Consider the following 16,308-nt stretch of genomic DNA (forward strand, 5'->3'; position numbering starts at 1 on the left):
TATGTAACTACTTCATTTATCATCAGATGCAGAGAAAGTTGTAGGTGTTCAGTATGTGGAAAGACTCCAAAGAAGGGGCTCTGAGGGGGAAGAAAGGAGGTGTCTGTGCAGGGCAAGGGTTTACAGGGATTAAATTCAGAGCTCCTTGAGAGATAAGGATTGTGTGTGGAAGGGTGAGGAAAGCAATCTTCAGCTAAACCAGACTTTGTTAGGAAGCTTTTGCTAAGGGATGCCTTACAAATAATCAAGTTTTCCAAACTGTAGAGTTGATTTATTGAGTTATTTTAAAAGTATTTACTATCTTCCATTCAGCAGCAGTTCATATCTTTGAACAAACAACTGAGGAGTTTATAAATATAAACATTTCAGTTATAAAATGTAACTTTAAAAGAATGGTTAATTTAAAAACATCTAAATAAGAATGAGCAGTCAATGATTTTAGCTATTAAATATACAAGTGTATGAAATTAAGCTAGTAAAATAAAAATCAGTTGCAAAAAGAAAGCTGTTTTTTTTTTTCCATGTTGTCAGTTTAAGGCCTAATGCAATCTGTTTACATAGTGTGGTGAGTATGGACAAAATGTGGTCATAGCACAGCTATTGGATATTTTTATCTTCCCGGTCTTTCCTATGGTCCTCACAAAAGATAACAAATTTGCAGTGAGTGAGGCTTTGAAAGTTACCTATGTTTCAAAGATGTGTAGGCTTTAAATTATTGTCATTATTATACCACAAAAAATTCCATCTTTTTTCCATGTGTGGGCTAGAAAATGATTCTGACATTTCTCACACCTTTTTCTTCTGTGCTATCTATACTTTGTGATAATATTAATAATCCTATCTTATATTTGAGCTTTCCAATTTTTTTCAGGTCCAGCACCTCATTTTAAGCCAAGGCAATTAAAAAACTTTACTTGCTATATCCGAAGTTGCTGAGTCTGTACTAATTGTGTTTGATGGTCAGGAAAGGACACTGAGAAGTGAAATCAACCCCTGTGACCAATCAGAGAAGTAGAAGAGAGAAAATGTTAGTGAAGTAGTCCTACAGTGTCTTCTCTTCCAAAATATCATGGCTGAGGCTAAGGAGGGCCTGGGAAGAGGTGTGATGGGGGGAGAGTATGCACACACTCTTATAACTGTCACCTGTCCTAAGATGAGAGAGGGGGTTGAGGCAGTGAAGAACTGCTTTTGCTCTCTTGCCAAATGCCAGGTAGGTGCTAGTAGTTTAGTACATGCATTTATTAATCTGTTCAACAACTCTGAAAGACAGATATTGTTACTACCATTTTGTAGATGAGGAAATGGGCTCAGAGAGCTATGGGTAAGTCACCCATACATATTTTATTTTATTTTATTTTTTATTTTATTTTTTTTGCAATACGCGGGCCTCTCACTGTTGTTGCCTCTCCCGTTGCGGAGCACAGGCTCCGGACGCGCAGGCTCAGCGGCCATGGCTCACGGGCCTAGACGCTCCGCGGCATGTGGGATCTTCCCGGACCGGGGCACGAACCCGTGTCCCCTGCATTGGCAGGCGGACTCTCAACCACTGCGCCACCAGGGAAGCCCCACCCATATGTATTTTAAAAATGAGTCTCGTGTTGCTATGTTTTGGGGACCTTTACAGCAAAATTTCTGTTGTTGCTTTCTGGTGTGTTTTCTTAGTCTTAGAAATCCAAATGGAAGATCTGATTGTGCCCCTAAAAAGGAGAATGGCCTGTATATATTCAACATGGGACAAAGTCAAAATAAAGGTAGTTGTGGAGTATCTCAGAGAGGGCCATACCTGAGGATACTTTGTTCTAGAACCTGGATCTGGTGTTGGTCTTGTTGATTTTGTTTCTTCATCTCTTCCTGTTCTTTTCCACTGCTGATTCCATCTAGAAGCCATTTCTCCCTCAAGGCCTTTTTCTGATATCAGGAAACATAAATATATGTTCTTATATCAATCGAAAATTCCAAAATCTGAATGCTTTCAAATCTTATTAATTTCAATGGTGGAAATATTAAAGAGAAATTGTTTTCTCTCACTGTCTTGCCTGAATAAATTTGATAGTTTCCTACTTTGCACCCTTCTTGACCCCCTTCTAAAGCCAGGGTTTATGTATCTGAATCCTATGTATATCCTAAGGTCTAGTTCAGGTCCTCCTTCTCTATGAAATCTCTGTCCTACCTCTGCATCTTCCCCCACCCCACCCCCAGCCTCACTTCACCCCCAGGCAACTCTCCTTCTTCAGAATCACACAGCAGTGTATGTTTACCTATACTGTATATTTACTGTATTTTTAACAGTCATGTAGGGACCTCATCATGATGATGCCTTACTATGATTTGTTGGGTTGATGGGTGTATATCTGTGTCAAAGTAACAAGCTCCTTGAAGCCATTTGCTATTCATCCCAGTGACAGTACATAGTGACCCCTCCAAGAAAAAATAAAATCTTTTGTGGGATTAATTGGAATGGTGGGCAAAACAAGAGATTGCTATTGTATCTTAAACTAATTCAATGACAGTCTTAGGCTCTGTGGTTGACATTTATTGTTTTGCCTACCCAGTACCCCTTCTTTCTTCTGAGAGCCTCCTTGGTTCTAGATATCCTTTACGTTCAGCTCCCTACTCGTCCCAATCATATGATACATAAAGTTCACCGATCTGTCTAAATATTTGTGAGTTGAATTTTTATCAACTTTAATAAAACAAAAAAGATTTATGTTTCATCAGGTGGAAAAAAAATGCCCTCGAATTTGCATGAAATAATTACATTCCTGGACTTAAGCCTAAGAAGACAAAGCAAATGAAGAAGACCTGTAAACTTCAGGGGGCTTTAGCTAGCATCCTGTCTGTGTCTCAAGGGAAAACTGTTAGATATTATTTTCAAAGTGTTTGAGTTTCTTCTTTTCTTCCTGAAGAAAAGTACTGTCACTATATATCTATCTACCTTTGTAAATTATTTGTTCAATAACTATTCCCTGGGAATTTACTGTTTCTAAAATGGTGAGAAGAGAAGAATGGGAATTTTCCTTATTTTTTTGACACTTCTCTCTCTAACACCATGATTAGAATGAAAGCAAGTAAGAGGAATATTTGTCTTTTTTAAAAAACATGCTTGTTTTTTAAAACAGAATTAATACAACTGGAATGTAAATACCTCTGAATTTAAAATAAATTTAAATAAGGTTGATTGGGCTAGATAATTACCAAAGGAAGTTTATTTTAACTAAGGCAATTTTTTTTCAAATCATTAAAAATATTACACTGATTACAAATAAATGTTATTTGGAATTATAACTTGTAGAATAGATGAAATGTGGCCTGCTCTAGTTGAAGCAATGAGGGGGCCTGGAAGCCTACAGATGCACAGGACACAGTTTGAAAACCACTAGATTAAGTCAGTAATTATCTCAACCCAGATCATCATATTTGTGTTGGTTTTTTTCAGAGTTTCAAGAAATTTCATGTGGACAACACACCCCATAAAAGCAGTTTGTATTATTCCAGTTTGTAGCCAGATTCCTTCCCACAATGTTATCTTTTCCCTTAATTATAGCTGTTCAGTTGTTTGTAAAAATGTGTTCCCACAGACACAGTAAATATTATTAATAAAGGTCAACATTCATTTCCTGATAATATGCCAAGAAAATCTCAATATATCAGCATTTAAGAATTTACCTTGATTTCAGTTTATTTTTATTGATGGAATATGATGATAGCTAATGCACAGTAAAGAATATAGATGACATCCATCAAAGTAAATTACAGTTCTTACAAACCACCTGCAAGGATAGTTTCAGTCAATTACATCCATATCACTGGAAGAAACACTCAGTTGGGATGGTCTTATGATGCTGAGTTGTAGAGGGTGGAGAATGGCTCCTGTGACATAATTATGTTATCTTGGGGCTTCATTCTTGGTTCTTAGTCTGGTTAGGACTAAGAATAATTTTAATTTTAGCCTTATAAGCTCTGTTCATAGTTCAGGAATTGTCATTTAACTCTGGCAGAGAACTTTTTGCCTCTAAATATAAAATATATAATTTAGATGTACAATCAGAATGATATGGTATAATCACATATTGTGGTAACCACAAGACAGTTATTTTGCTTTTATGTCACAGTTTAGACTTATGCTTTAGTCTATGAGATTGAGGAATAGAATAAAATCTATTTCACAGCAATGACATTCAGAATCAAAAGCCATAGTAACTAAATAAAAATATAAGTGATACGCAGGTAGTAGATCTTTTGGCAGTCTTTTAGGGAAAGATTTTCTTGAAACACTTCTATATTCTGCACAGCAGTTACAGGAGACGTTAAGAATAAATTAGTTTTTCATACCATGTTTTAAATGGACTTCCAGAAAAGTTTTCTAGGTTGAGTACTAGGCAAAAAGATCAAGAGTGGACAAGTCTCAGAATGTTTGAATGTGAGAATGCTGTTAATGGCCGTGGAAACTCCCTTTCCAGGATGTCATTGGTATGAATGTCAGGTTCCAGAGCTAAAGGATATTAGAGTGAGTTACCACAACTATTTTGAAGTGTGTGTACTGCTCACACAGAAGGAGCACTTTGTAAATATTTACGTTTGTGTTGTTCAAAGTGAGTCATTGACATGTAATGAAATAATTTGCAATCGGGAAAGTGGTGAGGATAGTCACTGGAATGGAGACAAATGGATGAAGAAGAAAATAAAAAGAAAGGCTGGTAATTTCAGAAGCCAACAGAGCTTTTTGACTTGGTGAAGATATTTTGGAATCAATTTTTAGAACACTTCTGCACATTTTTGAACCCTATTTTGGAATTGTGCCTAGTTGCTGTTGGAATAGCCAACCATTTTCTGCAGAGCTTGGAAGAATGTACTTACTGAAACAGCCATTCTCTCCTCTATGTTCCCTTTGCAGTTGATGCCTTGAATATAGTGTTCATCACAGTATAAATGTCATTATAAGTTTATGTGTCAGTTACCATTTAAGGGCACAGATCAAACTTATTTTATATTCTTCATGTCCAGCTTAGTACCTTGCACATAATAGGTGCTTAATAAATGTTTATTGACTGAAGGTTTTCTACTTATCAGTTAAGACTCAGGTTAAATCCCACACCTTTAACAGAACTTTTTTTGGCCACCCCAGATTAAAGAATTACTAATGCTTACACTTATGCTTAAATTAAAAAAAATCATCCTTTAACTTGTACTAATTATTTACTTAACCTTGAATTTCCCAGTAGGTTGCAAGCAGAAGGGCTACAACTCTCAAGGCCACTGCTAGTCTCTAAGGCATTAATATGCAAATTAGGAAAAGGTACAGTTCCCTACTCCTACTCCTTCAGGTCAGTGCACAGCTTGGGAAGGTGGACAGCACTTTTGTGCAGAGAGAAAGAAACTTTGTCCTCCAGACAGAAGCAGCCCTGTGCCAGAGTGCACTGTTCCAAGGGAGTATGGGCAGGATTTCAGCACCCCCCTGTCTCAGGTAACTTTACGCAGTATACCATTCTGCACAACTGTGTACTGCAGTCCAAAGCATGATACATGCTTTGACTGGATTGGATTAGAAGAGGTCTTCTGGGATCCAGAAAGCAAACCTATAGGGAACAGTATATATTACTTTTCGGACTGTTTTTGTTGAGTATTGAAATGAGGTGTCACTTCAGAAATGGACGTCTCAGTGTGTTAGAATTTTCCTGTGTGAAACTTACTTCCTAGAATGAACAGAGAGGATATATAAAACATTTTTTCTACTGTGAACTCTAATGTTGTTTGGCTACTCATTCTGCAAGGATAGCAATTACTCAGAAGCAGTAATTAGTTCACTGTGAGATCCAAATTGTGTGTGTGTGTGTGTGTGTGTGTATGTTTGTGTGTGAAAGAGAGAGAGAGAGAGAGAGATTTGGGAGTTAGAAATTGCCTATCTCAAAAATTGTTGTAGACTTGCTTTTGACTTCATTTGACTTGTATTAAAATGACTTGGTAAAATTTGTTATTTCATTGATTTTTCTGGGAGTACACACGGCATTTCTTGGCTATGTCTCCTACTCACGTAAATTCAATGTGACAAACTGTAAGGATAGTAGGCTGACTACATATTGAAATTATTCATCAAACATTGGAAACGTCAATTTGTATAGGAGCAAAGAAGCAAACAGAATCCAGAGAACTGAGGCTAATTGGAATCCTAACCTGTGTCTTTTTTCTCTCAAGAGGTGGTTACTTGATCCATCAGAAAGATGGACTTAGCTGAATTCGGCAAGTTTACCAAAAGATTGTAGACCCCACGAGTGTGCGGCATTGTTTCACTGAGGGATTTATTACATCTATCGATAGAAGCCCTGCCAGGTAAGTAGTTTCCTGCTTGGGCCTGTTCACAAGGAGCTCCTGTTTGTCATTTGGTTGCACCCTATGACTAAGCTACATAATAAAATGTGAGACTCAGTGTGCTTAAATTACAAAATGACCACACCCATGAAAGATGTAAAGTCTGATTTTAAAAATGGAGGTTTACTTTTGGTTATGATCTCATGTTCTGTCAAAACAAAATAAAACAGAACCTTGAACCACACTCAAACAACATTGAATTCATTGCACTGAGCTTTTAAATACGAGCATCCTTGAGCAGGCCAGACACTGTCTGCTTTGCATGCCCTGGGTAAGGGCTGGCTTTTCATTGATTTCAAAACGGACTTCCCAGCTGGATCCACTCCCAAGGGATGTTAAGCAAGACTGTATTCAGGGCCAAACTATCAAGACTGAATTCTCAAGGTTACCCAAGAAAGTGAGGAAATTCAGTAATAAAGGGTAAAAGTAATAAAACCATGTTTTCAATTTTCCACATGTTTGCCAGGAGGTATTAGTCTCATATGCAAATATTACTAGCTTATTGGCTTCCCTTATGGTTATTAGGGTGTTAGTATAACTGTTGGAATTTTTTTCCTTCCTAAAGCATCTTTACTACTGAAATTTGAGTGCAATTAGAATATTTGAATGCAAAATCATTGAAATGAAATTAAAGTCATAAGTTACCTTCAAATGCTGGTGCTTTAGTTTTTCTTCCTCTATTTTCAAACGCTTCTGTGAGATTTCTTCCTGTATTTTTCTTTTATCCTGAAATAAAAAGTTTTCCAGCATAATCTATTTATTTTCAATTTGCTTAAGTATGTTTCCTTGGGGATGTTGTCATTATCGAATGGCTGGCCAGTGGTATGCTCTTGGCATTGGTATGAAGCTGCTTTGGAAACTCCTATTTCAAGGCAAAGGAGAGCAAAGTGAGACATTCAAAGCATTTTACTGATGGAAAATGATATAAGGTGCTTTTTCAAAGAGAATTTAAAAATATTTTAATGTCTTTCCTTCCTCCCTCATCTTTTCTATCTTCCCCATTAAGTCTAACAAGATTGAGCTCCTTAGAGATGCAATGGAAAATGTGAATTTTAAGGAGGGAGTTTTGAAATAGGCATGAGGAAACATTGTGAGGAGAGAGACTGTTCCTGACATAAGGCTGAAGAAACTGCTGGGTAAAAGATCTGCTTATGTGGGAAAACAGGATAGCCTACAGAGTGATAGAACACGAGGAAACTAGAAAGTGAGACTGTTTCCTCCTGTAAACCTTGCTATGGGCCGAGAGAGAGAGAAAAAAGAAGGATCAGATAATGCATGTTAACACTAAGAGGGCTTCTAGCAGAGGTTAAAAAAATTCATGGAGAGGTATAGTATCTTTCACCAAGTTTAAATTGCAATACCTTAAAATCCCAGATAGAATAACTATCTATACACAGAAGTTGTACTTTTTAGAAAATATAGCCTCTATACTATATAGAAAGCCTGGTTTCAATTTCTGGCTCTGCCATTAACTAGCTGTGTGTCCTGGGACAAAACCCTTAACTTTGTGCCTCATTACCTCATCTGTAAAATGGAAGTAATAAGGGCATCTACCTCATAAGATGAGCATTAAATTAGCTAATATATGCAAAGGCTCCTAGAACAGTGCTTGACACATAGTGCTCTACAAGTATTTGTTTAATACAATTAAGTAAATAAACATGTAATCTGTTAATTACACAGAAAGCAACACACTAATTCTGATAATGGTTCCATTGGTCTGAAATGTTTTAGAGATTCCCTGTCTGGAGTTGTTTGAGATGTTTTATAAGCCATGCAAAAAGGCCCTTATTTCCTTATTTTTTGACCAGAGGTGACATTATCCTCCATCTTATTTATGAGTTGTTTTTAAATCTGCTTTCAAAATTGAAAACTCCCAAAGGTAAACATTTGTTTCCAATGAAGACATCTAAAAGAATTTGAAGCAGGCTCAGGAGGTAATTTAGAAGGAAGAGTTCCAAAAATATTTGGCAGCATTATTGAAACAAGTGCATGGCTTCCTGATGTGACTCTTTTGAAGGTAAATCTCCTTGTTGATGCATAAGTTCAGGTATATTTGTTGAATGTAACAGCATTCATTTGAAAATACATTGCTGTCCAAATTTATGTCATGTTTCTCTTTGTGTGTAAGAAGTGTATATGACCCTGCCTGTATTGTTTTTTAACTTTCATAAACAGCTCTTTTGGAAAAAAAAAAGAGCTAGGCAACACGCATCGATATTCAGATTCACTTGTTTGTTTGGATGAAATCTGGTCATTAGGAATAAAAACTATGAAGACCTCTGTGAGTCAGTTCTCCATTATATCTCAAAACTGTTACCGAGCAAATGTTGGTAATATTTTAAACTTATTGTGCCAAACATTTTGGTAAGTATTTTTCAGGCACTATTTAACTTAATAGTCATAATAACAGAGATATAATAATATTACACTTAATAGTCATGATAACAAAGAGATATTGTAGTATTTTCATTTTATAGAAGAGGAAATGGAAGTTTCTGGAGATTAACTAACCAGTCCAGGTTCTCACAACTAGTAAGTGGCAGAGCCAGGATTTGAAGTCAGGCAATCTGAGTTCAGCCTCTTAGCCAATTCACTATACCATTTCCCTGAGTGGGAAATTAGTCCAGCTTCTCACACCTTCCCCATTGCCCTGTCTATCGGGAAGTACTGAGGTCTGGAGGCCAGCACAACCAGTGCCGGAGGAGGGCCCCTCATTAGAAAGGAGCACGTTTTTAGTTCCCTGCATGCTGGTATGCAACCGCCCATCTCTCTCCGTGGACAGCCCATAGAAAAGATCACGTTATGTATGTGTGACTGTGGCTGCTGAACCCAGCAACGCTTCCCCACCACTGCCGGTAACCAGTTTGGGTTGTTTGTTTCATCCTGAGGTTAGTGATAAGGTAATGAAAGCTGTGGGTAGAGGCAGGGCGTCTAAGTGTTTTGGCAACACGATGCTTATCGAAGGGTTGCTAAGGAATACCCATGTTTTGTCACTCAGAGGTAATGTGATGCCTGTCTCATATCAGTCTAGGAAGTTAAGAAGGTAATTTTATAATGTTATGGGCATGACTCTATTTAAAGATAGGAGTACTTTTCCTCATAAGATATTCATCAGCAGCAAGTTATTATCCTTTTGCCAAATTTCATAAAGATCTATAAGCATTACTGAAAAATATATGGCAACAATTTAGTTTCATTATGGCAGAATAAATTATAAGTTTTACATGTAGTTCTATTGCTAGTATACCGAAAGTTATCATAGCCAGCTACTTCCTTCCCAATTATCATGGTATAAATGGATTTTTATTGAAATGCCATCTGCTTCCCAGAATTTCCCCAGAAGCTTGAGCATCTCTATATACACCTGTCATAATCCAGCACGTCAGATATTTATTACCGTTAACCATTATGAATAACATATATTTCTTTTTTTCAACATCTTTATTGGAGTATACTTGCTCTATAGTGGTGTGTTAGTTTCTGCTTTATAACAAAGTGAATCAGCTATACATGTACGTATATCCCCATATCTCCTCTCTCGTGCGTCTCCCTCGCACCCTCCCTATCCCACCCCTCTAGGTGGTCACAAAGCACCGAGCTGATCTCCCTGTGCTAAGTGGCTTCTTCCCACTAGCTATTGATTTTACATTTGGTAGTGTATATATGTCCATGCCACTCTCTCACTTCGTAATAACATATATTTCTGTTTACTTCTTTTTTTTAAAATAAATTTTTTATTTTTTACTGCGTTGGGTCTTCGTCGCTATGCGCGGGCTTTCTCTAATTGCAGCGAGCGGGAGCTACTCTTCGTTGCGGTGCGCAGGCTTCTCATTGTGGTGGCTTCTCTTGTTGCCAAGCACAGGCTCTAGGCGCGCAGGCTTCAGTAGTTGTGGCTCACGGGCTCCAGAGTGCAGGCTCAGTGCTTGTGGCGCATGGGCTTAGTTGCTCCACGGCATGTGGGATCTTCCCCAACCAGGGCTCGAGCCCGTGTCCCCTGCATTAGCAGGCGGATTCTTAACCACTGCACCGCCAGAGAAGTCCTGTTTACTTCTTCAGTGTTCAACTAGTAAAGACGTTTTGTTCAATGAACAATTGCCTAGATTTTCAGCTGTCTGACTTGGAATATTTCAGCAGCTGACACCCACAGATTCCAGTTCTGTAAAAGCCTAGCTCTTAATTGTTTTGAAAATTAATTTAGTAAAGTTGTACAACTATAAAGCTATTGTGACCATCTATGATTCATTGATATTACTACAATCACATACTTTATAAAAGTAAGCACAATACTTAGGAGTGTGAGTATTTTAGAGATATTATTGATTAATGATTAGCTAATATTCTAAAATGCTTGAATCTATCAAGAAGGCAGGATTGATCCTGAGTTATATAATTTTTAATTTATTCAGCACTTAAGGACTTCTCTATAAATGCTATGCTAAGGTGATGTTAAGAGTTGTGCTATGTTTGAAAATTATTCAGAAGTAGATACTTTTCACCAAGGAGGTTACATTGTCTTTAAGAAGGAAAATCATTTGTGCAAGGAACTATAGTCTAAGAAATAAGTGATAAATGTCATTACTAAGGCACAAGTGAGGTCTTGTGAGAGTTGAGGGGCGAAAGGGAGTGGTTGTTTCTAGATGATCTGGTTAGGAGAGGCTTTCAAGTAGCATCCAAATAGAGTATGTTGGGTAGTTGCTGGAGGGCTGGTGGTGGGGAGGAAGGGCATTCACCTCTAGAGCTCATTGTGAGCAAAGGCCTGTTGTAGAAAATTGGGACATTATTTGGAATAGCAAGTCTGGAATCCAAGTTGTCATACAGAGAGTAGAGGGAAATGAAATAAGAAAATGAGATGAGGATAAATCCTTAATAGAGAATACTAAAAAGCAGGGAAAGGAGTTTAGAATTTATTTACATATTGAGATAGGGAGCAATGAAAGGTTTTCAGAGGGAGAGGAATAATAGAATTAAAACCATGTTTTAAGAAGTTTAAAATAGCCTGATTTATAGACACTGAAGGAGGACAACTTGAAAGGGATAATCAGTTAGGCTACAACTCATACATAAGATCAAGAGAGCTTGAACAAGAGGTAACAGAGGGTGTGGATGTCAGAGATACCAAGGAGTTAAAATTAGCAGGACTTGGCAACTGATGACATATGGATGCAGGAGAGGAAGGGGTCAAATGGGGTATAAGGCTTTTATATCCAGGTAAACTGAGAGGAGAACAGAATCACTAATAGAAATAGGAAATTCAGGAGAAGAAAGAGAGTTTGGGAGGGAAGATGGTGATTCACAGCAAGGTTGAGGTGTCTTTGGAACAACCTGGTGGAGTAATCTGGCAGGTAGTTGAAATGTTGGATGGAGCTAGATCGGAAGGGAAGTCAGAGCTAGAGATAAAGATGCCAGAGTTTTGGAAGGGGTAGCTGAGGCCAGGAGACTACATCAGAGCATGACAAGAGACATATTTATGTAAAGGAGAGCTAAAGACAGAGCCTTCATGAAACACCTACATTTAAGAGGTATTGGAGGAAGGGAACCCATATGGAAATTTATTTTGGGATTAATTAGACATTATTGATAATAGAACTTTGTGAATTCAATTAGGCAAATGGTTTCAAATTCATTCTGATAGAAGTATCTTGTAACTTCTTGACTACCTTTGCTGATATTTTCACTGTTTAAGGTCTCAGAAGAACAATAATAGAAGCTACTATTTGGATTTAAATACTACCAACAACGCAAAACTTCCTGGTGAAATGTATATAATGATAACCTTGAAGGAAAGGGATGTGCTAACACAATGCTCCTAGAATTGAATCCTGAGCATAGTTAGAGGTTTACTACATTTCAAAGAAAGTAGATTTTTTAAATTCTTGAAAAAAATTCTTGAAAAATTATTTTAAAAATTTCTTGAAAAAGAGGCAAACATTTTAAGAAGGAAGATAGATCATGAAGTATGGGCAATTTACTAATGGAAATATTGATACCCAATTAAAAAATGATCTCAAGTAAAAAGAAAAGAGAACTAAACAAAACCAAATAGCTTAATATCACTGGGAGCTTCCCCAAAGCTCGTGAAACCAAGAATACAGATAAACAGGTGGTACCCATTTGTAATAGGTACAAATATGTACAAATATGTAAATAAGGTACAAATTCAGGCTGACAAGATGTGAAGCATGTGAAAAACATTGAGGACACAAAAAGCATGTGTGTACAAGTAAATATATATATATATATATTCAATATTTAAGTTATGTTGAGAGCAAAAGGACTACTGTTGAGATACAGAGTGTAATATCAACATGTCAGAGATAAACTAGAACTACTTCACTCCTATTTTACTTCCATTCTTTTTGATTGAGGAGAATAATCTTGATCCTGGAAAGGGTAGAACAAATATGCTTAAAGGGAAATCAAAACCCAAGAGGATATAAAGCACTAAAGACAGAACTGCTCAGACTCCAATGGGTTCCATTTCAGGGAGCAGAAAAATTTATAGACACGACAGGAAAATATTATCAAGTAGTCTTGGAATCTTGGGTGAAGTGAAGAGGCACCAGAAGGCTGAAAGTGGCAAATGACCCAGTTTTTTGAAGAGAGAAAAAGGTCAATTATGAATATTTAATGACTGGTGAATGTATTGGTTAATACCTGGCAAAGTTGTAGAATGAATTGTTAAACAGTCTTGTATTTAGACAAGGAATGTCTAAGAGATAGCATTCAGTTATTAAAAACAAAGCATTTAAGACTATTTCTTTTGCTTAATTTTTTAAGATCTGCTGCTGCTGATGACTATGATGGTTGTAACAATAGCTAACATTTATTGAGAGATTTTTATGTGTCAGGAACTATTTAGAGCACTTAAATGTATCAATTTATTTAATTTTCCCCAAGTCTCTAGGAAGTATGGACCATGTTTATCCCCCATATGCAGGTAAAGAAACTGAGGAGCACAGGAACCTAGATCATGGGAATTCAGTATATCTTGGTTTTAGTATGACTTTTGACAAAATTTCTTATTATTTTTCTTTTGGAAATTTGTGTAAATGTGAAGAGAGAGGAATATTTATTTGAAAGTGATTGTCTTAATGTGTTTTTTAAAAAACCAATGCCCTATAAGGGACAGAAAAATAAAACTAAGCCCCTACCAGAGGGCAGACAACAGAAGCAAGAAGAACTACAATCCTGCAGCCTGTGGAACAAAAACCACATTCACAGAAAGATAGACAAAATGAAAGGGCAGAGGGCTATGTACCAGATGAAGGAACAAGATAAAACGACAGAAAAAGAACTGAATGAAGTGGAGATAGGCAACCTTCCAGAAAAAGAATTCAGAATAATGATAGTGAAGATGATCCAGGACCTCGGAAAAAGAATGGAGGCAAAGATCGAGAAGATGCAAGAAATGTTTAACAAAGACCTAGAAGAATTAAAGAGAAAACAAACAGAGATGAACAATACAATTAACTGAAATGAAAACTACACTAGAAGGAATCAATAGCAGAATAACTGAGACAGAAGAACGGATAAGTGACCTGGAAGACATAACGGTGGAACTCACTGCCATGGAACAGAATAAAGAAAAAAGAATGAAAAGAAATGAAGGCAGCCTAAGAGACCTCTGGGACAACATTAAATGCAACAACATTCACATTATAGGGGTCCCAGAAGGAGAAGAGAGAGAGAAAGGACCAGAGAAAATATTTGAAGAGATTATAGTAGAAAACTTCCCTAACATGGGAAAGAAAATAGCCACCCAAGTCCAGGAAATGACACAATAGACCAGATAGATTTAATCGATATTTATAGGACATTCCATCCAAAAACAGCAGATTACACTTTCTTCTCAAGTGTGCACAGAACATTCTCCAGGATAGATCACCTCTTGGGCCACAAATCAAGCCTCAGTAAATTTAAGAAAATTGAAATCATATCAAGCATCTTTTCTGAATACAATACTATGAGATTAGGAATGAATTACAGGGAAAAAAACGTAAAAAGTACAAACACAGGGCTTCCCTGGTGGCGCAGTGGTTGAGAGTCCGCCTGCCTGCCAATGCGGGGTACGTGGGTTCGTACCCTGGTCTGGAAAGATCCCACATGCTGCGGAGCAGCTGGGCCCGTGAGCCATGGCTGCTGAGCCTGTGCATCCGGAGAGCCTGTGCTCCCAAATGGGAGAGACCACAACAGTGAGAGGCAAAAATAAATAAATAAATAAATAAATACATGGAGGCTAAACAATATGTTACTAAATAACCAAGAGATCAGCGAAGAAATCAAAGAGGAAATCAAAAAATACCTAGAGACAAATGACAATGAAAACACGATGACCCAAAACATGTGGGATGCAGCAAAAGCAGTTTTAAGAGGGAAGTTTATAGCTACACAAGCCTACCTCAAGAAACAAGAAATATCTCAAATAAAAAATCTAACCTTACACCTAAAGAAACTAGAGAAAGAAGAACAAACAAAACCCAAGGTTAGCAGAAGGAAAGAAATCATAAAGATCAGAGCAGAAAAAAATGAAATAGAAACAAAGAAACAATAGCAAAGATTAATAAAACTAAAAGCTGTTTCTTTGAGAAGATAAACAAAATTGATAAACCATTAGCCAGACTCATCAAGAAAAAGAGGGAGAAAACTCAAATCAATAAAATTAGGAATGAAAAAGGAGAAGTTACAACAGACACTGCAGAAATACAAAGAATCCTAAGAGACTACTACAAGCAACTCTATGCCAATAAAATGGACAACCTGGAAGAAATGGACAAATTCTTAGAAAGGTATAACCTTCCAAGACTGAACCAGGAAGAAACAGAAAATATGAACAGACCAATCACAAGTAATGAAATTGAAACTGTGATTAAAAATCTTCCAACAAACAAAAGTCCAGGACCTGATGGCTTCACAGATGAATTCTATCAAATATTTAGAGAAGAGCTAACACCCATCCTTCTCAAACTCTTCCAAGAAATTGCAGAGGAAGGAACACTCTCAAACTCATTCTATGAGGCCACCATCACCTTGATACCAAAACCAGACAAGGATGTCACAAAGAAAGAAAACTACAGGCCAATATCACTGATGAACAAAGATGCAAAAATCCTCAACAAAATACTAGCAAACAGAATCCAACAGCACATTAAAAGGATCATACACCATGATCAAGTGGGGTTTATTCCAGGAATGCAAGGATTCTTCAATATATGCAAAACAATCAATGTGATACACCATATTAACAAATTGAAGAATAAAAACCATATGATCATCTCAATAGATGCAGAAAAAGCTTTTGACAAAATTCAGCACCCATTTATGATAAAAACTCTACAGAAAGGGACATGGAGGGAACCTACCTCTAACATAATAAAGGCCATATATGACAAACCCATAGCAAACTTCATTCTCAATGGTGAAAAAGTGAAAGCATTTCCTCTAAGATCAGGAACAAGACAAGGATGTCCACTCTCACCACTATTATTCAACATAGTCTTGGAACTTCTATCCACAGCAATCAGAGAAGAAAAAGAAATAAAAGGAATACAAATGGAAAAGAAGAAGTAAAACTTTTACTCTTTGCAGATGACATGATACTATACATAGAGAATCCTAAAAATGCCACCAGAAAACTACTAGAGCTAATCAATGAATTGGGTACAGTTGCAGGATACAACATTAATGCACAAAAATCTCTTGCATTCCTATACACTAATGATGAAAAATCTGAAAGAGAAATTAAGGAAACACTCCCATTTACCATTGCAACAAAAAGAATAAAATACCTAGGAATAAACCTACCTAGGGAGACAAAAGACCTGTATGCAGAAAACTATAAGACAGTGATGAAAGAAATTAAAGATGATACAAATAGATGGAGAGATATACAATTTTCTTGGATTGGAAGAATCAATATTGTGAAAATGACTATACTACCCA

At 36.9% G+C, this 16,308-nt stretch overlaps 1 protein-coding gene across 1 annotated transcript in view; it reads right to left on the bottom strand.

The window, feature by feature from the left end:
* The window catches only part of PALMD (palmdelphin), a 53,926-nt gene that overhangs the window by 23,394 nt on the left and 14,224 nt on the right, over nt 1-16,308 (bottom strand). Inside the window, exons 2-3 of the mRNA XM_029228912.1 lie at nt 7,012-7,092; nt 1,784-1,908 (exon numbers count right to left, since the gene is read on the bottom strand). Of these exons, the coding sequence (XP_029084745.1) occupies nt 1,784-1,908; nt 7,012-7,092 (206 nt within the window). The remainder of the gene's footprint in view (nt 1-1,783; nt 1,909-7,011; nt 7,093-16,308) is intronic.

Source organism: Monodon monoceros, unplaced genomic scaffold (genome assembly GCF_005190385.1).
Source record: "Monodon monoceros isolate NGI ecotype Baffin Bay Population unplaced genomic scaffold, NGI_Narwhal_1 Super_Scaffold_18, whole genome shotgun sequence".
Taxonomy (NCBI): domain Eukaryota; kingdom Metazoa; phylum Chordata; class Mammalia; order Artiodactyla; family Monodontidae; genus Monodon; species Monodon monoceros.